The 24422-nt window shown below is 33.5% G+C and overlaps 1 protein-coding gene across 1 annotated transcript; it reads right to left on the bottom strand.

Moving 5' to 3' along the window:
• Positions 1–6751: 6751 nt before the first annotated feature.
• On the bottom strand, positions 6752–20828 carry LOC125849858 (RNA-binding protein 1-like). The gene is made up of 6 exons (XM_049529828.1): positions 20750–20828; positions 7596–7847; positions 7260–7439; positions 7105–7166; positions 6945–7023; positions 6752–6849 (listed from the first exon to the last, which is right to left on the bottom strand). Exons 1-6 carry the CDS (start codon positions 20826–20828, stop codon positions 6752–6754), a joined length of 750 nt encoding a protein of 249 aa, XP_049385785.1.
• Positions 20829–24422: the final 3594 nt, after the last annotated feature.

Below are 24422 nucleotides of genomic sequence, written 5' to 3'. Positions count from 1 at the left end.
GCTAGGTATGCACGCGATGATATATCAAGGACACATGATGAATCTTATTTTTCAAGAGTATATCTCATTCCTAATTTATTTTTAATAATTAAATTTGTCAAATTCTTTTTTTAAGAAAAAATAATTTTATTCACTATATATAACAGTTTAGAATAATAAAACAATATGTAATTTTCAATTTTAATGAAATTACTATAGAAAGAAGCTGTTGAGCAAGAAATTAAAAGGAGGAAGAAAGAAGTTCCACGGACGACCAGGGAACATTCTTTTTTTTTTTGATAAAACTAGAATATTTCTAGGAATTTAAAATTGATTTATTTGTTTTTGAACAAAAAGTTTATATATATATGTGACAACTTCTTAAAATATAATGAATTACAAATAAAAATAAAATCATGAGTTTATTTTGTACGATATGAAAATACAATAAATTAGTTGTGAAAATATTAATAATAATTGTTGATTTGAATGTAGCCCTCTTGGCAATGGGTTGTATGATTCAAGCTTTGCTGACAAAGGTCTGCCACTGGATCCTCACTTGCGTATGCTTAAGCAGAATCCAAGCTTTCGTAAATCATTTTTTTCTTAATACTTTTAAATTTTTAAAATTATAAGTCAAATAAAAATGAAATAATTTCGTACGTATATTAATATTAATTGATTTTTTAATTGTGCCAGTTAAAATTAAAAGGAAGCCTCAAGGTGGCAACAAGGGCAAAAAGGTGGTTGACTCGAGCAATTAAAGAATATTATGCTGAAGTTGGAGCTATTTTATCATAAATAAAAAATCACATGGTTCAGCAAATTATGTTTTTTCCTTTCAGTCTTTTTAATTTTATAAGTAGCAAGTGTTGAACTTCTTTATTCAAGTTTAGCTTTTGTTGTTGATTTCAAGTGATCAATTTCCTTGGTAAAACTCTTTAAGTTTGAATAAAAACATGTTTCTTGTTTCAACATCTTTTATTATGATTTACTTTGTTTACAAATGTTTTCTTCATTGTAACTCATTTAATTTGTTGTAGCTATTAATTTTTTAGTTATTTTTTTTTTCTGATTTTGATTGGATATAGAGATCAAGTAAACATGACCTTTTAATCTTGTAGTCTTAATCTAAATATATGTAAGGAATAGGGAGGGGGGAGGATTCTGGTGGAGGTGGGGTGGGGTTGGTAAAAATCGGGTATGGAAGGTGATGAAAAATAAAAAACGAAAGAAGAAGACAACGATGCGGGTAGGTGTGAAGAAGAAGAGGCACGGGGTGGGGGTGAGGGGTAGGGTGGTGCTGGAAAGAAGATCTTTTGATTTATCTTTTTTATTTTATTTCTCATTAAACACACTTTATTTATTTATTTATTTTAATTTTTTTTACCACGTTAGTTTTAGGGGTAAATGTATTCGCTTTTAAATAGTACATGTGTAATACGTCACCATGATAGTTTAAGTGTGTAACTAACTTTCGAGACAAATTCAGACGTAACTTTAGGCCTTTTCCCTTCTTATTTTTGTATCTGAAACCAAAATAAACTCTTCTTTAATAGCTCATTTTGTTTGCTAAATAATTGATTCTGAATAATAAAAGAAAAAAAAATGTATAATTAGACATATATTCATACCATATCTACTAATTACATCTATACTTTCAAATAATTATCGATTATTCTACTATTTATTAATTAATAATTATGTAATAGATTTGAAGTCAACTACAATGAGATACACTACTCTTTAAAAATAACCTAAAATAAAGCTTTGTTCACTTAATTATATCCCTAATTTACTTCTTCACCTTAAATCATATCACTTTTTTCTTAATCCTTCCCTTCCCACGTTTGTAGTTGCTTAAGATTTACATATGATGTCTCCATCTTTTGTAAAGCGATACGATTTTCTGAAATTTCTCATACCCTTATAGAAATTTTATCATTTTTCTTTGATATTCGAATAAAATTAACTAAATGAGTAGTTTAATATATCTTTTGTCTTCAAATCATAACTAAATATTCTTTAATATTTTTACTTGATTAGTTAACTTTATTTTTATGTTTTTTTGTTGTTGTTATTGTAAGGATTGTTTATAGTTCTCCAACCAAATCTCCAATGCAACAAGAGATGATTGGTTCCTTATCAGCTTAGTTAATTGGAAAACCGTCAGTATATCTTATTTTTACTGATCTGAAATTCAATTTCATCTAACATTCTCTTTCTGATGCAAAATATATATTTCAAAATAATAGTAATTATTAAAAGTAATGTTTATTAGTAGAAGCATATTTAGAGACTTTTAATTAATTTGAAATTTCTAAAATAAGATAAATAGAAAATATGCCAAATAATAAAATTAAACCATAAAATATGGTGGACGATTTTACTTAAACATACTTTTATTTATTAAAAAATATGTATTTTTTTTTACTTTTTTTCTATTTATTTATTTTTATTTAATTTTTATCCTAAACTCACACCTCTTCATCTTTCATAACCTCTATACTTAATTGGTACTTATTAGTAATATCTATAACTTCCAACTTTATACCTTCATAATCCTCAATTACTTAGGGGCCGTTTGATTACTCGATAAGGGCAAAGTTAATACATGAATAACTTGGTTATTCATGTATTAGTTTTATACCATGTTTGGTTTGTAAATAGAATCAAAATTATTCATGTATAAATTTTATACAATGTTTGGTTGGTGTGTCTCCAAATGTTGTATAAAAGTTATTCATGAATTGATTTTATGTGGTGTTTGATTGCATTTTTGTAATTTTACATAGCTAATACTCACATAACTTATGAAGAAATCTATGTATAATTTTATGCAGGCTAGAAAGTGGAATAAGTTATGAGGATATTAGTTATACATGAATTAAAATAATAAAATTACATATTTACCCTTAATTTGTTTACTTAATTATTTGTTTGTAAATAATAATGTATATTAATATTAATTCACAAGATTAAGAAATCATTTTTTTAAAAAAGGACTGGCAACCAACCCCGCGACCCGAACTGTTGCATTTTGTTATTTGTGCGCATCACACTATAGATTTCTACTAACCTCCCCTCCCCCCCCCCCCAACCCCGGGGGGCTATTGCATTTTATTTTGGATACAAGCATTATAATTTTTTGATTTAAAAACAAAAACGTATATTAATTTACAATAAATTAAATAATCAAAAGTAATAATATATGTATTATAATTTCTACATAATTAAATCCTACATAAATAATACCTACATAATTAATATTTGTATAATTAATACCTACATAATGAATTCATGTATAACTAATACATGCATAACCAATACCTGCATAACTAATACCTATATAACCAATACCTGCATAACTAATACCTACATAACTAACATCTACATAACTAATACATGCATAAGTAATACCTACATAACTAATATCTGCATAACTCTAACCAGTAACCAAACGACCCCTTAATGTTCAAGCTTGTGACATCTGAAAAAATCACATCAAAATAATATTTCTATCCAAATATATTTGTTTTGAGCTTAATTGTCCTCTACTTTAATTTTGTAGTGCAAAAGCTATCGATAAAGACTACTTTATGTAAGTGTTTTTATTTCTATCAAGGAGGATACAAAATAAGATATATAAAAGATCAAAATTGATTTGGATTTTATGATATGAAATTATAAGAGCAAGATCATTAATAAAAGGTAGCGTAAAAAACAATTCTTGAAAAACATTAAAATGTGTTTGTAGATACACTTAGCGGCGGGAGATAATCGAAATTATTGTGAAGTTATTTTTAAATTTTCAATAAAATATCAATCATAAAAAATATAAGAAAAATTAAGGGATAAGGGTCTGAAAAATACCTCAACTTTGATCGAATTTGTTGTTGCGATACTAAACTTTCATGAGGACCTATTACCTCCCTAGACTATTTAATATCATATTTTAAACATATATATTTGCCCACGTGGACATAAAAAATAATGCAAAATTATAAATAGTAATGTGTCCACGTGGGCACATATATACCTTTAAAATACACTATTAAATAGTTCAGGGGGTAAAATATACGGTATTAAATAGTATATGGAGGTAATAGGTCCTCATGAAAGTTTAGTATTGCAACAAAAAAATCGACTAAAGTTGAGGTATTTTTCAGACCCTTATCCCAAAAATTAATTAAGAGAAATCATTTTTGACATTTTGCATAAATTAGTAGAAAGTTAAAGACAAGCTAACTTGATTATGTTAAGATACGATGCTAATTATTTCTATTTTTTTAATATAAATTAGTAAGAAAATTAAAGACAAGCTAACTTGATTCTTTTAAGATACGATGCTAATTGTTACTGTTTTCTTAGAGGAACTAAATAAGCAAAAATGAAAAAATGAAAAAGAAAATAAGAAAAAAGGGAGAATCGAAAAATAGTGGTGGAATTAATTCTTTTGATATATTTTTAAAAAAATTTAAAAGACTAAAAGTCCCACTTTAAAATTTTTACAAAATATCAAAGGTGACCTTATTTAATTTTGAGAACTCATTCAAATGGATAATAAAGTAACAAATTCTTAATTATTATATTATAACTAACATAAAATAATAGCTACTATTCAACCCAGAAAAATAATGGATATTAGCCAGTGCTAATTTAAGGATTTTTTTTCCCGANAAATAGTGTTGGAATTAATTCTTTTGATATATTTTTTAAAAAAATTAAAAGACTAAAAGTCCCATTTTTAAATTTTTACAAAATATCAAAGGTGACCATATTTAATTTTGAGAACTCATTCAAATGGATAATAAAGTAACAAATTCTTAATTATTATATTATAACTAACATAAAATAATAGCTACTATTCAACCCAAAAAAAAAAAAGGATATTAGCCAGTGCTAATTTAAGGATTTTTTTTCTCGATAAAATCAATTCATGAATCAAGTTAAATTACAAATTTAAGTGTTAAAGTTTGTTATCAAATTTATTTGAATTTGAAAATTAAAAAAATTAAAACATTTTTTACACCGCGCGTAGCACGGCAACATTTACTAGTTAATTAGAAACGATATTAATCGACTTGTATAATCTTAACATTTTTAGTCTAGCGGTTTAGAAAGTATTTCAGTCCTGTAACGGAAATGTTTGTACTTTGTAGTTATTGTCGGTGTATATTTAAAGTATAATAAGTGTTTAATGTATATACATTGAATGTCTCATTGGGCAATATCACTATTTTTTTTTTCTCAGAATTTCGAACTTTTTTTTAAAAAAAATGATCAAAGAAATTGTAAAAATAATATATTTCTTTCTTCATTAATTATTAACATTTATTTCATTCCTTCAAGTTTTTCTCTCTTTTCTTTTTCTTACGTTTTCTTTCAAATAAAAGATATGTTTTTTCTTATTATTGCTATTTATTTCATTTCCTTAAATGCCTCTCATCAATCTATTAATTTTTTTGCTATTTTCTTCTCTTTATTTTTTCTATAAATAAAACTTTCTTAACATACTCAATATTAAAATTTCTTATATAATTATGAGGTTTAAAAAAAAAGAAATCACGTATGATAGAGAATATTAATATTGAATGAGTAATAATTTAGCTGGTATATCAAGTTTATGTATATTTAGGATTTCAATATAATCTTCTTCACTTCATTTCTTCAATCATTCAAATAAGGTGTAATGTTTTAGAAATTATAACTAATCAATCCATGAGTTCCAACTGAAAGATTTATATTTATATTTATAATTTTCTATTTTTATCTAGATTAAATTTATAAAAGAAATATTTATTTATTCACTAATAAACTTATAACCCGCTTCGTAATCGTGGCTATATTCACTAGTGAAGGAATAATAGAAAAATGAATATACTCAAAATGTAGGGTCTAAAAATTTACTTACTAATTAAATTTAGTTGTTCATTAAATTTAGTTGTTCATTGTAAGTTCACATAATATCTAATAATATTGCATTTAAGAATCAAGTAATATGGATAGGCTCATTGTTCATTATTTTGAGTTTTAGTTTTTTCCTTTAATTTAGATATTCAGTTGCTCATATATACATATTTTTAGTATAATATATTTTGAAAATTTTATAGTAATTAATATGGAACACACGTGTCCAAGAACTAGTAAGACAAAAATCACAAGTTAAGATTTCTACCGTATGGGTTCTAGCTTATTTTGTCTTTTGAGATTAATTAAAAACAAGTGGTTATAATCACATTTTTAATCTATACGAACTCTACAAAAATGCTTTAAAACTATTTTGACGTAAGAACACTTAAAATAAACTGATCCAAACATTCTCACCCATTTTATCCCCAACTTGTGCAGAAGACAGAAATAACCAATCTATTGATTCAACTCACTTAAATCAACCCAAACTACCCCATTTGCCACACTTAATTAGCTTCCATATTACAAAAATTCCAATTACACCAGAAAAAAAAACATTTCTAGGATAACGCTTAACAAATACACAACAAAAGAAAACTTGCAAACCTTAAATCATAGCATAATCCAAGTTTTAGAAGAACATAAAACTCAAGTTGTACAGTCTCAGAAACTAAGTTTCACTGGCTGTTGAAGCGGAAAACTCCGCTTCAAAAACCAATAGAATGCATATTACTGTAACCATGGCTAGCGCGCGCCCACTGTTGAGCCAATTGTATAATTGCAGTTTCCAGTAACAGTACATAATAAATAAGTAAATTCAAACGGAGCAGTACATAAATAAGAAGCAGGTGGATATTATTTATCGCTTCCCACGACCACCAAACCTCCGACCTGGAAACTTGGAGAACTGCAACCTCAAGTAGGTAGAATGAATGCCATCTTCATCCATTTTGTAACCTGACAAAATTCAACAGCAGATCAGACCACTTGTAAGATTAGTTTATAATGTAAAATATTAGCAACATCAATTTCTTTATACAGTGAAAAATCACCTTGCAATGCCCTCAAGGCAGTAGCGGCACACGCTGGATTTCTGAAATCTACAAACCCAAGGATAGGATCTTCAGCAGGCTGAAAAATGAAGTTTTTTTTTTAATCAAAACACATATATATACTTACTATACTAATAGAAAGGCATAAACATCAACTTACATATTTTGAGTCCCTTTTAACAAGTCTCACTTCTTTGTAGCCTATAAAAGGACGAAAAATATCTTTTTTAAGTGTAGTTAGGGAACAAGCAACAGATATATATATATATATTCAAAAATTAATAATGATTCATTCAATGCCATCTCAAAGGATACGAGCTACTTCTCTTCTGGTGCTGTCTGAAGGAAGTCCCTCTATGAAGAGAGTGTTAGAAGCACCAGGAGGGAGAGTTAGTGTTTCACGAGGCCTCCGTCTTCTATTTGGTGCTAGCTCTGGCCCACGAGCCGATGGAAGAGGATCACGAACACCAAGGGCAGGTATACTACCACCACCACCTACTCTAGCTAGCTCTGGCCCACGAGCAGATGAAAGGGGATCACGAACACCAAGGGCAGGTATACTACCACCACCACCTGCTCTAGCTAGCTCTGGCCCACGAGCCGATGAAAGGGGATCACGAACACCAAGGGTAGGTTTACTACCACCACCACCTGCTCTGGCTAGCTTTGACCCACGGAAAAATGTAGGAGCATTTTCAGCTTCAGTGATTACCAAACTCTGGAGATAACGATCATATGCTGATCCGATTGACTGTGTGCCCATTACTCGAGGTACACCACGATCATCTGCTAATCCAATTGATTGTGTGTTCACTACTTGAGGTCCTATACCATCATCATTCCTTCCTAAGTAATGATGCACTTCATCAGCTGATGGCATCCCAGATTGTGGCATTTCTGGTACTGCAAAGAAATATGGTCAAAACAGATAACAAAGTGAATGCAGAATGTAACTATAACTGTAAATTGGTCAAAACTCAAGACATGTCCTTTCTAATTCTAAAAGTTAATAAAACCATGATTAATTTGGCCATAAAGCTTAAGTAATTGATTAACCTAACTTTTGAAGAGCCAAATCTTACCATTTTCAAGATAATGCTCTACAAACCTCCAAGTCTCCTGATGTTTTTGTGTTTCAATACATGCACAGAGAAACTACATAAAAGGAGATTTATTACCAGAAGACATGATAAGACAACCACTAGACATTTCGATGTTTTCAATTTATCTATCTCCAACTGGACTGGAGTAAGGTGATGTACCATGAATTTATGGTACTTGTAATTCTTTAAACTTGGAGTTCTGCATGTCTTTTGAGGATTTGTTAGTAGATTTGATGGTATTTTGTCTTTATATTGCAGGAAAATAGGTTTTGGCAGCAGAGATTGAAGATACAGTGTTAGCAACTGTTTTGGGGATTCCACGAGTCAATGTATGAGTCGTAGAAACTTCTACAAACCATAAGAGGAACTCGTAGAAAGGATCAACATATTTTGAAGACAAGTGTGGAGCTACGAGAGAGGACCACGAGCTGTAGGACTTTCTACAAGCTGTAGATCCAGGCCCGTAGAAGACATCAGAGAATTGAGTTCCAGTATTTGGACTAGAAGTGAGCAAACTGGACCGTACAATGGTCTACTTACCGTAGGACTAGAAAGGATCATGAGGATGTGATATGAAGACTGCTTCCACAGATGGACTCCACGACCCGTAGGAGGACCTACGGTCTGTAGATAGTGGGTCGTAGGAACTGTTGTCGAATCCTGTTTTCCCTTAGTTTCCCTAGTTTATTTTATTTTGGATTAGATGTTTATAAATACTTTTCCTATATTTATTTTCGAGGGTTCAGATTTTTGTGGTTGAGAATTAACTTGTGAACCACTTTTACATTTAATTCTTGAATTATTTGGTTTATATGGAATTCAACTATTCTAATTATAACTTCATGATTTATCTTAACCAAATTAATATGAATTGTGATCACCCAAGCATGAATAGCTAATTCCACAACTAGGATTATGGGAACCATGAGGAACTAACAAAGTATACCTAATAACTAGTAATTATTGAATAGTATTCATGCATCCATTGTTTTTCTCTTCACTTTGATTGTTTTTTAATGGAGGCCCGTGTTAGAATTCCTACTCATCAGACCAAGGGGATAATGAATGGGAAAATAGACTACACAACGGAGATTAGAGGCTACCAACCCCCATCTAATATCTTGAACGGACCAAAGGATAGCTAATCTAGGGTCAAGGGTAAGGATTAGTAAAGCACACATTCATAGACGAGCTAAGTTGCGTGGTGAAATTCACTTATTTGTGGGACCAACCATTTAGGTGATATCTAACTTACCGATCTTGCCTGCTAAACACTATACAAGGTTACTACTATAAGGTTTACTGAGTTAAGAACTTGTAGGGAAAACAAATACCCTAGTTTCATCTTCTGTTGATTCTTTCAAACAAAAACTCTGCTTACTTTAATACTTGTTACTTAAAATCATTCAATTAATATTTTGTCACTTAACCCCCCCCCCCCCCCCCCCCCATATCAAGGAAATAACTCAATTAAAAGTACAATTAACAAACAATTAAGCTAAGTCTAGACCTCATATTTCTTGGGATCGATCCTAACCATTGTTAGGTTCTTTATTTGAACGACTGTTTTATACTTCTTTTGAAGGTGTTATTTGGGTGTACTAAATTTTGGCAATGATGTCAGGGAATAAGGATTTTAGATTAGACTAATTGTGTAATTGTACTATTAGTTATTTTTTCCTGATTTACATTTTTTTTTTTTGTTTTTGTTCATACATGTTAAGTTATAGTGTATGTCAAATACGCGGAGTCAAGGTGATGAGTCCACAAATTGGACTCATTTAGGGCTTAATTTTGATAAGAATAGTGTCCTCGAATGCTTATTTTGTCTAAATATCTGATGAAAACTCTTAAGTTTCAGGTATTTGAAGTTTTAGTGAAAGCATGGATACTTAGGCGCAAAAAGGAACAAAAAGGCTGAAAAGAACGATGAAGCTGAAACCCAAGCATCGCGAAGTGATTTACTCCCCCCTTTGTTCCAGTACACGAAGCCTTGAAGGAGAAAGATAAAAAAGGCGATGAAAGAAGCAGTCGGCGCTCCGTCGAATAGTTCCGCGAAGCAGTACTATATTGCCCAATGGTCCAGAATGTGAAGGTGCTGAAGGCAAGCACAAAACGGTGATGAGACAAACGAAGGGCGAGTCGCTGAAGTCATTTGGTGACATCGACTAACTTCGCCGAAAGATCCGCCAGCGCTATTTTCTGAAGTCTATAAATACTGAACTTATTATTATTTTTAAGTGTCGAACTTTTATTTTAATTTCCATAATAGAATAGTACTTTTTAGATATTTTCTCTCAAGTTTGGAGAGGGTTTTTGGGAACTTGAAGAAATGAGTTCATCTTCCCCAAGTTGGAAGTGGGTCTTCTCTATTCTTCTTTCCTTGCTCAAATTAAGGTTTAATTTCTTATACCCATTTGATTTTACTATCGTTTTAGGTGTATTTTGCTATTTCTTGATGTGTGGCTAAAAACCCCCTTCTTGGGGTGTGATTTAGCAAATATGTGTTGATATTATTGTTGGGTCTTGCTTGCTGATAGGTTAGATGTAGTTTAATGGTGATTTCACCTAGTGGTTGTGGTTTAATCTAAAGGGTTTGTAGTTGCAAATACAAAGCCACTCATGTGTTTTCGGCTTGCCCGAGAAGGAGGTCGCGAAACCGAAACCAAAACCACTAGACTGATGGCCTAAGGAGTGGGTTGACATGAGGTTCATCCCGAGAAGGTGAGCCTTAGTCCCATATCCTAACACTCAGTTCGAGAGAGTGAGTGGGGTAAGGCGTAGACTGGTCTTCATGCCGCAAATGGGTGTCTGAGAGAAACACATTTGAAATAGGGTAAGTTGCCCGAGAGGGAACTTATTTCCATTTAAAGCTTAGCCTAGTCACTATTATCTTACAAATTTCTTATCAAAAGCATGTACCCAACTATTTATCTCAACTTGTATTCTTGTCACACCCCAAGAATATTTCCCCATACTTGATTTTCTTGTTAATTTTTGTTGCTTTCACTACTTGTAACAAAACCCCCAAATCAATATTTGACACTTTCGTGTCACCCCTTTTATTTACCATGTTTTTGTTCATTAATATCTTTAGCTACGACTAGTTAGAGCTTAATTTTATTTTTCTATCAATTCTCAAAACCACTCCCTTGGGACACAACCCCAACCTTTAGTTGGGTTACTATACTATCGACGATCGTAGACACTCATACCGTAGGTTAGTCTCGTTAGTCACGATAAGCATCACAAGGCATTCCCCTTATTCTGTTCAATCCTGAAATTCAAAAAGCTCTTCGACTTATGAATAACACCGTTAAGCATCAAAATCTAGCAGAGAACGCAGAGCGAGTAGGATTGGAAGAAGAAATTGACCATAAAAATCTTCCACATAGAGAAGAGGTACCATGAAATAACCAAAACAACCAACTGATAGCGAGAAATCAACCTTCAACCATATAGAGACCACAAGGTGGTGTGCGGAACAACTATAGGGTTGATCATCATACTATTGGGACGTCGGGTGTCATCGTGTTACCTCCACTGCCAATTGGATCAAAGTTCGTTGTCACTAGCAGCTTAATATAAATGCTTACAGCTAAAGGATTGTTCACTGCCTTACACCTGAAGATCCATATGCCCATCTTAGCAAAGTTGTCGGTGTTTGTCAAAGAAGTGTGGGTAGGCCATACTTAGATATGGATGTTATCGAGTTGTGTGTGTTCCCATTATCACTAACTGGAGATGTAACTGTATGACTATCTGAGCTTCCATACAACTCAATCACAACTTAGACTGAGATGCATAATGAATATAAGTACTTCTAGTTATCAAAGAAGTTGAGGTTGAAGGATAAAATCGATAACTTCGAGTAGACACCTGGAGAGTCGATAAGTGTTGCATGGGAATGATTTACAAGCTACCTAAAAAGTATACCTAATCACAAAATAGATTATGAGTCACTTATGGAGATATTCTAAAGAGCATTATATGACAATGAAAAAGCAACAATGGACACTATCAGGGGAGGAACATTCATGAGAAACTCATTTGAGTAAGTTGTGAAGAAACTTGAAAAGGTTGCAAAATAAATCAAGCATGGTCTACTAGAGGTACTGAAACTTCAAAGAGTACTTTTGCAGTGAAGGCCAACCAACACTCAAACCATGCAGCTGAGGATATGCGTCAAAAGGTGGCACAATTAAGAACGGATGTTGGCCAGTGTTAAAACATTTAGGGCACGGTGCAGAAAAGGTCAATGCGGTCAACTACCAAAATAGAGCACCACCAAGGGATGATTATGGATATGAAGAAAATGCTTACTATGTGCATGATTAGACGGAGGTTTTCGGACCAACGCTCAAGCTTCCAATCATTATTCTTGGTGCCAAGGTTAAGGGAATCAAGGTTGAAACTATAATTGAGAGAATAATTTCAATCAATAAGGCTAATACAATCGCGACAACAACTATAATCGGGACGGAAACTACAATCGAGATAACAACTACAATCGAAATAGGTACAATGACAAAAATTGGGGTCAAGATAGAGAAAGTAATTAGGTAATGAAAGATAATAACAAGAACTAACAACAGTGGTGCATATGTTTCACCAGGGAATAGAGATGGAGGATTAGGGTTTGCAAGACTTGAAGACATAATGGCCACAATGATAAAAAAATGTTCGACTCATCTGATAATAACTTCAAGGAATTACACAATGATCTATCAAGAGTGAGTGACAAAGTAGAATCACATAGTACATCCATCAAGAAGATCGAACAACAGTTGGGTCAGATTTCCTCATCCATAAATCCATAATAGAAAGATACATTTTTTAGCAATACAATTTAAAATCTAAAGAATAATAGGTATTGCATGGCAGTCACTACACAAGGTATAAAACAAACTGTAGATCTTCTTATGCCAATAAAGGTGGAAAGTTCAAAAGAACCTAAAGATACTGAAGTTGAACATGTAGGGGAACCAAAGGATAAACTCGAGGAAGAAAAGGAAACCAACCAAAAGATAATTTCAATTCCTAGACCTCTTCCCCCTTTCCTCAAAGATTAGTCAAGAAAATTGAGGAAGGTAAATATCGTAAGTTTATCTTGATGCTGAAGAAACTCTCAGTCAACGTCTCTCTAATTGAAGCTCTAGAACAAATGTCGAGCTATGCAAAGTTCATAAAAAATCTAGTGACTAAGAAGAGGACTGGTAGTTTTTAAGGGGATGATGAGTTGCTACATTATAGTGCCATATATAACCTTCAGATCATCCGTGTAGAAGAGAGTGGATTCTGGACCTTTCATATTTCCATGTACAATTGACGCATTACATTTTGTTATAGCTCTGTGTGATTTTGATGCTAGCATAAACTTGATGCTTTTATCAGTGTTCAGAAAGTTAGGTTTAAGAGCACCTAAACTGACTGCAATGCGGTTATTTTTGGTGGATCTCACTATAAAGAAATCAATTGGTCTCCTTCACGATGTTCTAGTTAAGGTGAAAGCTTTCATATTCTCTGTGAACTTTGTGATTTTGGACTACGGGGTTGATTTTGAAGTACCCGTCATCTTGGGGAGACCATTCTTTGTAAATGGGTGTGCTCTGGTTGATATAGAGAAAGGATAGATGAAGTTCAGGTTGAATATTGAAGAGGTAACTTTCAATATTTGTTAGTCGATAAAGCATCAAAGTGATCTCAAAGTGGTTTCCGTCATAAATTTGACTATTGAAAAACAATTTAAAGTGTCAATTGAATAAAGACTAGGCCTCTAGGCGCTAGTGGTGGTGATTATGAATTTCGATAGAGAATACATTGAGGAGTATGGCCAGATGGTAAATACACTTGATGGGTTGGGGAAATTTAGTTTTGTACCAAAGAAACTAAATTTGGATATGAAGAATAGAGAGACCTCGCCTACAAAATCATCTATTAATGAACCTCCGAAGTTGGAACTAAAAGTTCTCTCATCTCACTAAGGTATATATTTCTAGGTCAAAACAATACTTTATTAATCATCATTACTGCATATTTAAGCGAATGGGAAGTAGAGGCATTAACATCTGTGTTGAGACGCTTCAAGAGGGTGATTTGATGGACTATTACTGATATCATAGGCATTCCACCGGGCATATGTTCTCATACAATTCAACTCATGCCTGATTGTAAATCAAACATTGAGCACCAAAGGAGACTAAATAAACCTATGTAAGAAGTCGTCAAGTGGAAAATTATTAAGTGGTTAGATGTTGGAGTGGTTTATCCAATTGCTGACAGTAAATAGGTAAGCCATTTTTCAATGTGTGCTTAAGAAAGGAGGAATCATTGTGGTTCCAAACGCAAAAAAAATGAATTCATTCATATGAGGTCAGTCAGTGGTTGAAAAATATGCATAGACTATCACAAGTTAAATGCATGGACAAAGAAAGATCGTTTCATTCATGGATCAAATGTTAGATCGTCTTGCTGGTAAAATGATAGTACTTTTTTACTTTTTTAGATAGGTATTCAAACTACAATAAGATTTCTATAGCCTCTGAAGATCAAGAGAAGACCACATTTACTTGCCCATATGGGATGTTTGCTTTCAAAAGGATGTCATTCGAGTTGTGTAATGCACCAGTGACTTTTCAACATTGCATGAAGTTCAACTTCTTAGACATGGTGGAAGACATAATTGAAGTTTTCATGAATGATTTTTCTACTGTAGGAGACTCGTTTGATGATTTTTTGGCTCATCTAGGTAATGTAGTAAAAAGATATGAAGAATGCAATCTTGTGTTAAATTAGGAAAAGTGTCACTTCATGGTGAAAGAAAGAATAATTCTTGGCCATCGGATCACCAACAAAGGCATTGAAATTGATCGAGCTAAAATCAAGATGATTGAAAAATTTCCCCTACCTATCTTTGTGAAATGTGTTAGAAGCTTCTGGGATATGTTAACTTTTACCATAGATTTATCAAAGATTTCTCTAAGATCGCTCACCCATTATGCAAGATGCTTGAGAAGGGGATAAAATTTATTTTCGATGAGGCATGCCTAGAGGTGTTTGAGAGATTTAAAGAGAAGCTAATTTGTGTACCTATCATGATTTCATTGGATTGGAGACAACCATTCGAAGTTATGTGCAATGCGAGTAGAAAGGCATTTGGCTGGTGTTAAGGCAAACACGTGAGAAGAATATTCATTACATATATTATGCAAGCAAAGCTCTGGATGTTGCTCAAAGAAACTACACAGTGACTAAACAAAAATTACTTGTTGTAGTCTTCACGTTTGAGAAATTTACATACTATTTGTTTGGCACCAAACTCATTGCTCACAATGATCGTGCATCATTAAGGTATTTTATAGAAAAGAAGGATTCTAAGCTAAGATTGATTCGTCGGGTACTATTATTGCAAGAATTTGAGTTGGTGTCAAGGCATTCTCCTGACGTCGTTCAATGTTGAAATTCAAAAAGCTCTTCAACTTATGAATAACATCGGTGAGCATCAAAATCTATCAGAGAATGTAGAATGATCCATAATGGAACAAGAGATTAAACATCAAAATCTTCCACACAGAGAAGAGGTACTATAAAATAACCAAAACAACCAATCGATAGTGATAAATCAACCTTCAACTAGATAGAGACCACAAGGTGGTGTGCGAAACAACTATAGGGTTGATCATAATATTATTAGGATGTCGGGTGTCATTGTGTTGCCTACACTGTCAGTTGGAACAAAGTTTGTTTTCACTAGCAGCTTAATGCAAATGCTTATATCTAGAGGATTATTCGTTGGTCTGTCATTCGAAGACTCATATCCCCATCTTAGCCAAGGTGTCAACATTTTTCAGAGTAGTGTGGATAGGACAAAGTTTGAGATGGATGTCATCGGGTTGCGTGTGTTCCCATTATCACTAAATGGAGATATAACTGTGTGGCTATCTAAGATCTCATACAACTCAATCACAACTTGAACTGAGATGCATCAGATAACATAGATAAATAATACTAGTTATCAAAGAAATTGAGGTTGAAAGATAAAATCAACAACTTTGAGTAGACACCTGGAGAATCGATAAGTGCTGCAAGAGAATGATTTACAGGCTACCTGAGAATTCTACCCAACCACAAAATAAATTATGATTCACTTATGGAGATATTTTATAGAGCATTGGATAACAAAGAAAAAGCAATAGGGACACTATCACGGGAAGATCATTCATAAAAACTCATTTAAGTAAGCTGCAGAGAAACTTTAAGAGGTTGCCATAACAAATAAAACATGGTCTACTAAAGGTACTGAAACTTCAAGGAGTACTTTTGCAGTAAAAGCTAATCAAACTCAAATCGAGAAACTGAGGATATGCGTCAAGAGATGGCATAATTAAGAATGAAGGCTGGCTTGGTGTTGAAATTTAGGGGACGGTGCAGAAAAGGTCACTGCAGTCAACTACACAAATAGAGCACCACCACAAGATGATTATGGGTATGAATAAGATACTTTTATATGAATGATTAGACGGGGGTTTCGTATCAACACCTAAGCTTTCAATCAGTATTCTTGATGCCAATGTCAAGGGAATCAAGTTTGGAACTACATTTAGAGAAAAATTTCAATCGATAATGCCAATACATTCACGACAACTACTATAATCGGGATAGGAACTACAATTGTAATAACAACTATAATTGGAATGGGTATAATAACCGCAATTAGGGTTAAGATAGAGAATGTGATTAGGCAAGAAAAGATAATAACAAAACATATAAGAGTGGTGCATATGTTCCACTACGGAATGGAGTGATATACCGTGAGTTTACGGTATTNCTGAAAGGAAGTGTAATTTGAGCGTATCATGGAGGTGGAGGATTAGGACTTGAAATGCTTGAAGACATAATGGACACAATGATAAAAAGGTTCAACTCGTCTGTTTATAACTTTAAGGAATTACACCTCGATTTATCAAGAGTGAGTCAAAAAGTAGAATAACATGCAATATTCACCAAGTAGACCGAGCAATAGTTCGGTCAGATTTTCTCATCCCTAAATCTATAATAGAAAGGTACACTTCTGAGCAATACAGTCCAAAATCCAAAGAATTATAGATATTGCATGACAGTCACCACACGAGGAGAAAAATAAACCATGGATCCTCTTATTCCAAGAGAGGTGGAAAGTCCAAGGGAACCCAAAGATACTGAAGTTGAACATGTGGGGGGAACCAAAGGATCAACTCAAGTAAAAAATGAAGCCACTCAAAAAATAATTCCTATGCCTAGACCTCATCTCATTTTTCCTCAAAGATAAGTCAAGAAAATCGAGAGAGGTAAATATCACAAGTTCATCTTGATGTTGAAGCAACTCTCAATCAACGTCCATTTAATTGAAGCTCTAGAACAAAGGTCAGGTTTACAAAATTCATGAAGGATCTAGTGACTATGAAGAGGGATGCTAGTTTTGAAGATACTGATAAGTTACAACATTATAGTGCCCTAGCCATAAGATCGTTCATGCAGAAGATGGAGGATCCAGTAGCTTTCATAATTCCATGTAGAATTGGCACATTACGTTTTGCTAAATCTCAATGTGATTTTAGTGCTAGCATAAACTCAATGCATGTATCAATGTTCAGAAAGTTGGGTTTAGAAGTCCCCAAATCGAATGCAATGGGGCTACTTATGACAAATTGCACAGTAAAAAAATCAATTGATGTCCTTCATGATGTTTTGGTTAAGGTTGAAGCTTTCATATTCCCTGGGGACTTTGTGATTTTGTACCCCCGAGGTTGATTTTGAAGTGTCCATCATTATAGGAAGACCATTTCTTGCAATCGGGCATGCTCTATTTGATATAGATAAAGGAGGGATGAAGTTCAGGTTGGATAATAAAGAGGTAACTTTCAACATCTATCCGTCAATGAAGCATCAAAAGTGATCTCAAAGTGGTGTTTGTCGTAAACTTGACTATTGGGCAATCTGAAGTGTCTATTGAAGAAAGACTAGGCCTCAAAGTGCTAGCGATAGTGGTTATTAATTTTGATGGACAACACATTGAGGAATATGACCAGATGATAAATGCATTTTATGGGTTGGGAGAGTTCAGTTATGCACCAAATAAACTAGATCTGAATTTTAAGAATACAGAGACTTGGCCTACAAAATCATCTATTGATGAACCTCCGAAGTTGGAACTCGAATCTCTCTCATCTCACTTGAGGTATGTGTTTTCGGGTCAACAATATTTTTTCAATCATCATTGCAACAGATTTAATCGAAGGGCATGTAGAAGCTTTGCCATTTATGTTGAGACGCTTCAAAAGGGTAATCAGATGGAGTAGTGTTTACATCATAGACATTTCATCGGGCATATGTTCTCATAAAAATCCACTCATTCCTGATTGTAAATTGAGCATTGAGCACCAAAGGATACTAAAGCTACATATGTAAGAAGTTGTCAAGAAGAAAATTATCAAGTGGTTAGATGCTGGAATAGTTTATTCGATTGCTGATAGTAAATGGGTAAACCATATTCAATGTGTGCCTAAAAAGAAAGGAATCATTGTGGTTCTAAATGCAAAGAATGAGTTTATTCATATAAGGCTAGCCACTGGTTAGAGAGTATGCATGGACTATTCGAATGTCGTTCATGGATCAGATGTTAGATTACATTGCTGATAAATGAGATATTGTTTTTTTGATAGGTGTTCAGGCTACAATCAGATTTCTATAGCCTAAGACGACTTTCACTTGTCCATATGAGATGTTTGCTTTTAATAGGATGTCATTCGGGTTGTGTAATGCACCAGTGACTTTTCAACGTTGCATGATGCCCAGCTTCTCAAACATGGTGAAAGACACCATTGAAATTTTCATGGTTGATTTTTCTATTGTAAGAGACTTGTTTGATGATTGTTTGACTCATTTAGGTGATTTAGTAAAAAGATGTGAAGAATGCAATCTTGTGCTAAAGTGGGAAAAGAATCACTTCTTGGTGAAAGAAGACATAATTTTTGGTCATCAAATCTCAACCAAATGCATTAAAGTGGATCGAGTTAAAATCGAGGTGATTGAAAAATTACCCCCACCTATCTTCGTAAAGGGTGTTAAAAGATTTTTGGAATATGCTGACTTTTATCGTAGATTTATCAAAAAGTTATCTAAGATTGCTCACCCATTACGCAAGTTTCTTGAGAAGGAGATGACGTTTGTTTTCGATGAGTCCTGTTTAAAGGCTTTTGAGGGATTGAAAAAGAAGCTAATTTTTGTACCTATCATCATTTCATCGTATTTGGGACAATCATTTGAAGTCATGTACGATGCGAGTGGAGTGACACTTGGAATAGTGTTAGCGCAAATACGTGAGAAGATTCTTCATCCCATACATTATACAAACAAAGCTCTAAATGTTGCTCAAAGAAACTACATCATGACTGAACAAGAATTGCTTGTTGTAGTCTTCGCGTTTGAGAAGTTTAGAACTTATTTTCTTGGCACCAAAGTCATGGTTCACATTGATCATGTGGCATTGAGGTATCTTATGACAAAGAAGAAAACTAAGCCAAGACTAATTTGTTGAGTACTATTGTTGCAAGAATTTGATTTGGAGATTAGAGACAGAAAAATTTTAGATTTTAGATTTTTGTTGAGTTATCTTTTAGATTTTTCATATTGAGGTATCTTTTAGATTTTATTGTGTATTCAAAAAATTTCAAACAACTTCCAAGCAATAGTAGTATCAAATTTCTTTTTGACACTAATTAATTACTTTGAATTTGAATGTTTGATTAAGAAATAAAGAATGTATCAAATTCTTATCCAGTAAGAAGAACAAATGAAATCTCAGAACATACCACATTTGCAATACCCCCAAATCATTGGATGATAATAAGTAAGATGGTTTGGCTTGTAGGGAAATAAAGTGCACAACTACAAACTTAAAAGTAAAAAACTGAACAAGGTGAAGCAGGGCTAAATAGGGTAGGATAGGGCAAGTTAAAAAATGAAAAAAATAAACAAACGGGGCAGGATGGGTTGAATATGTAGCAAGGTAAGGTTTCACCCACCCTATTTGTCATACCTATTCAAAAAATTTACATGAGAGGATCTAGGGGTGGAAGGGTGTTCACCTAAATCCCCTCGGTAAAAGTTTACCCAATATATATATGGTAATTAATTTAATTTTAGGCACATATATAGATTTTGACTCCCCTAAACACAAGAGTAAAGGTTGGTTCAATGGTTAAGGGGGTTCAAAATTCACCTTGAGATTTCAAGTATAAATTTTAGGCACTACCTTTACAGTTTTCAAACCTCCTTAATGATAATTCTAAATCAATCACTGACTTATACGGGGAAAAATGAATATATTATTTCGTTCAATTGAACTTAGCTTCTCTACTCTTTCCAATATTCATAAAATCTAATACATTCTACAAAAATATTTCCATCTAACTTTAATGAATTTCTCTTACTTCAAAATCTCATCAGTCATCAGTCTACAATTGAAACTATTTCAAATGTCTAAATGTAGTTCTCAATGACTGAAAAAACTAAAAATGGTTTCAGGATTCCATAAATTTTAGCAATTTAAGTGATAATTACAATTCAATTTCAAAGCGACACAAACAATAATAAAGAAAATAAATCATTTCGCCTCCTAAAAAAATATATATGCTACCAAAAAAGCACAAAACGTGTTCATACCATATTCAGGGTGCGGTTGATTGAGCAATCCAGCAGATTGAGAAAGTTGCGGTTGACGATTCCAATAAGCATCCTCCATCTTTTCTTCTCTCTACACTTTAAAGAACAATTCACAATCCAAAAAGAAAACAAATTTGATATATAACAGAGAGAGAGAGAAAAGGAATAAAGTAGAAATCTGAAAGAAAACCCTAGCTCTTGTATACTTAATTTGGGGATTTGGATTTGTGAAAACAAATTGGGGGAGAAGCTTTGGCTTTATTGTTCTTTATCTGGTGTGTGTCACGCCTATCATTTGTATAATAGTACACCCAATAGTAATCTGACACGTAAGTCAATGAGACAACTCAATATATTTATTTATTTATTTATTATTTGTGTTTGACAAGAACGCTATATTTTAACTTTTATTTGAAGTTAGATTGAATTAGATCAATTAAAAAATAGATATTCAGAAATTGTATATGAAAAGTATTAAAAGTGGTGATTTGTCTTACGTCAAATGTTCATATTGATCATTATAAAATTTGGATCTCGAAAAGCAAAATGTATCACTTGAATCGGGACAAATAGATTTTACACATTTTTTGGTCAAGAAGGAAATATTTATAGAATTACGTTTAAGTAGGGTACAACAAGAAGTACTATCTTTGAAACATAGTATTATACCAACTCGTATAGTTAGAGTTATCATAATGGGCTTGGCCCGCTATGCCAGCCTTTAACGACCTAAGTCGTCGTTAATTAGGAGAAACAAAAATTTGGGAAATTTCTGTGCCTTTGTCCTGCTAGAGCGAGCCATGTGACGCAAGGGCGGCGGCGCCACAACGGGGTAAGCTGGCGCCTGGGCGGGATAGGCGAGGCAGAACGTAAATTACGAGAAATTTTATTTTCTACATCTTCCTAAAATACCTAAATAAGTCGTAAAACACTCTAAAAACCTCAGAAAAGCTACTCTAAGCTTGGGAAGGAAGGAGAACGAGATTTCTAGCGTGAGGCTGGTGAAATCTTGCGAATTCTTCGCCAAATATACCGTTGCAAAACCCATAAAACTGGAATCGAAGTCAAACCTTTATGCCACTGTTGGTGCCAGGTAGGCTACGGTTTATGAATTGAGTAATTTAAATTTATGCTCATCGTGTAATATATGTAAATCAATGGTAGGATTTATGTGTAAACCTTCGTGCACCGAATGATTTATGATTTCAAACCCTAAAAAGAAGCCTTAGACGATGAATTAGGGTTGAGTATGGCTAAATTAGGGTTTGCATGAGGTGTGTTGATGAATAATCCATATGTGATGGTTGTGATTCTATGATTGTGTGATGTTTGTTTGTTTTTGCTTCATTATGATACTTGTATATGTATGAATGCTGCAATGTTGGTCACACTTGTTGTAAATGAGATAGAGAATTGATGAATGTCATGAAATCATGACTTAAATGTATGATCTTGATGATATACTTGTGATTGTGAATGTGGTGTGTGAATGGGATCGGTTGCCACTTTCCAGCATAACTATGAGATTGGTTGCAACATTTCAGCATAAATATGGGATCGGTTGCCACGTTCCGGCATGCTAACTGTTGGGTTTGGGTTCAATGAGAGGACCACTGATTTAGGTTCCATGAGAGGACCAACGACGTGATATAATTGTGATATTTTGATATAAAATGTGAAGTTGTATATTGTTGAGCATGTTGTTAATATTGTATATGTTTGAATTCATGCATGTGATAATTGATGTTGTATTTACCGGAGTTGTTGTATAGTTATGAAGTCTTGTGCTTGGGGGGTATTATATGCTGAGTAACGGGATAGGTACCTTAATGTTGGGTGATCCGGAAGGGGAACTACCAAACCAGGACGTGGTACGGTAAGTAGGAAGTGAAGGTTGCAAGAATTGTTAATAACCGGGTAAAAAGGTGTCGTGTGTAGTATTGAAAAGAAGTGGGATTAGTGTTCGTGACGTAATTACTTAGGTAGAATTCACTTTGGGAGATAAATGAGTTGTGGTTAGTAGAAAGCTTGACGTGATGTATTATGTGGCCAGGTTTGGAAATTATGGAAGGGTAGTAAGGGTGCGACGAAAGTAGGTTGGTTGGTAAAGTGGTTAGTAGTGGGAGTGCTAGTGGAATTTGGAGGTATTTTCGAGAGAGAGTAAAGCTGGAGAAACGATGGGTGTTATAGCATGTTCTTATTGTTGAATTTCTTATATTATGCGGTGGGCGTCGGGTTGACCGGTGATGCCTACCAGTACGTGTGTTTTGTACTGATACTACTCTTGTTATGTCTTTTGACATAGTCTGGATGTAGGATTAGTGACGTTTCATTAGGTGAAGATGAAGACAATCTCCAGCAGCTTCTATCATTCCTTCCGCATGGTGGGAGTTGTGTTGTTTATTATATTGTTCAGTTGAACTCTTAGTAGCTCTTGTACCTGTTTAGACTAGATTCTTGGGGGTGTTATTTACTTTACAAGTACTAACTAGTAATTATTTCAAGAGATTTTATTGAAAAAGGATTTGTGTTCCTCATTTAATTTCGTATTTCATAAACTTTTCACACGTTTTAACTTTTGGGATATGAGGGTTCTCCTACTTAGGTGTTAGAGTGGGTTCCCGCATGGCTCGGTGGGTTGGGTCGTGACACAGCCCAACACAACCCTTGAATTAAATAGGGTTGGGCTTAATTTTTTCAGCCCATTTAGGAACTAGGCTTTTTAGCCCAGTCTCATTTGGCCCGCTAGCCTCGTAGGCCTAACCCACAAGCCTCAGAGGCCAGCCTATGGGCTATGAATTTTTTAAAAAAGATTTTATATATATATATATATATTAAGTTGTGTTTTATTTGTTAAGATTTTCTCAATAAATATTTTTAAAATATTAATATAAAATCAAGTCTAACTTCTTTGCATATCATTTACGTTTTAGGGCCATTAGCCCACTAAATTTTCTTATTAGCCCAAGTTCATTACTCCATTATAACTATGAATCTTTGACCTCTTCTACTTTCTTGTTTTTATGCGTAATTTCCCACATCTCATTTGTTGTCTTGTTTATGAAAATAGTGATCATGTAATGTTTCTTGCTCGGATGAATCTTATGAATGTTGTATCTTGGCTATTATGTTTTTGTTTTGTAAATATTCACTGAAGTATGTGTAATTAATGAATGAATTTATGTATGTATTGATGTCATGTCATCAGACATCAACATTCGTACTCTTTCTAACAGGCCAATATTGTCCATTTTTTGGTTGAAGGGTCAATCCGTCCCAACCCGGGGCCCCCATAGGGCTGGGTTGGGTGCTATTTTATAGGCTCTTTAATTAAAAGGGTCAGTTCGTCCCAACCCATTTAACTCTCTAGCCCGTTAGGGTTGGGTTAAGCTAGCCCATTTAGACAGCTCTACGTCTAGTTAAATGAACTATCAGTATGACCGTCACACAAAATGGATCATAAATTAATAATAGTGTTGTAACCTTAAGGAAGGATTGCTACAAGATAAAGGATCATAAATATGGATAAATAAAACGATTATGTAACAGACAAAATAGATTTTTATCTTTATTGGCATCAGAGTTGTTGTAATAAATAGTGATGGTGAATAAAAGCAAAGTGATAGATTCAAAATAATTCATAGAGCATTCATGTTTTATTTACCATCTCATT

This window comes from Solanum stenotomum, unplaced genomic scaffold, assembly GCF_019186545.1.
Source record: "Solanum stenotomum isolate F172 unplaced genomic scaffold, ASM1918654v1 scaffold11127, whole genome shotgun sequence".
NCBI lineage: Eukaryota > Viridiplantae > Streptophyta > Magnoliopsida > Solanales > Solanaceae > Solanum > Solanum stenotomum.
The sequence above is the reverse complement of the archived record's forward strand: the minus strand, read 5'-3'. Positions and strand labels throughout refer to the sequence as shown.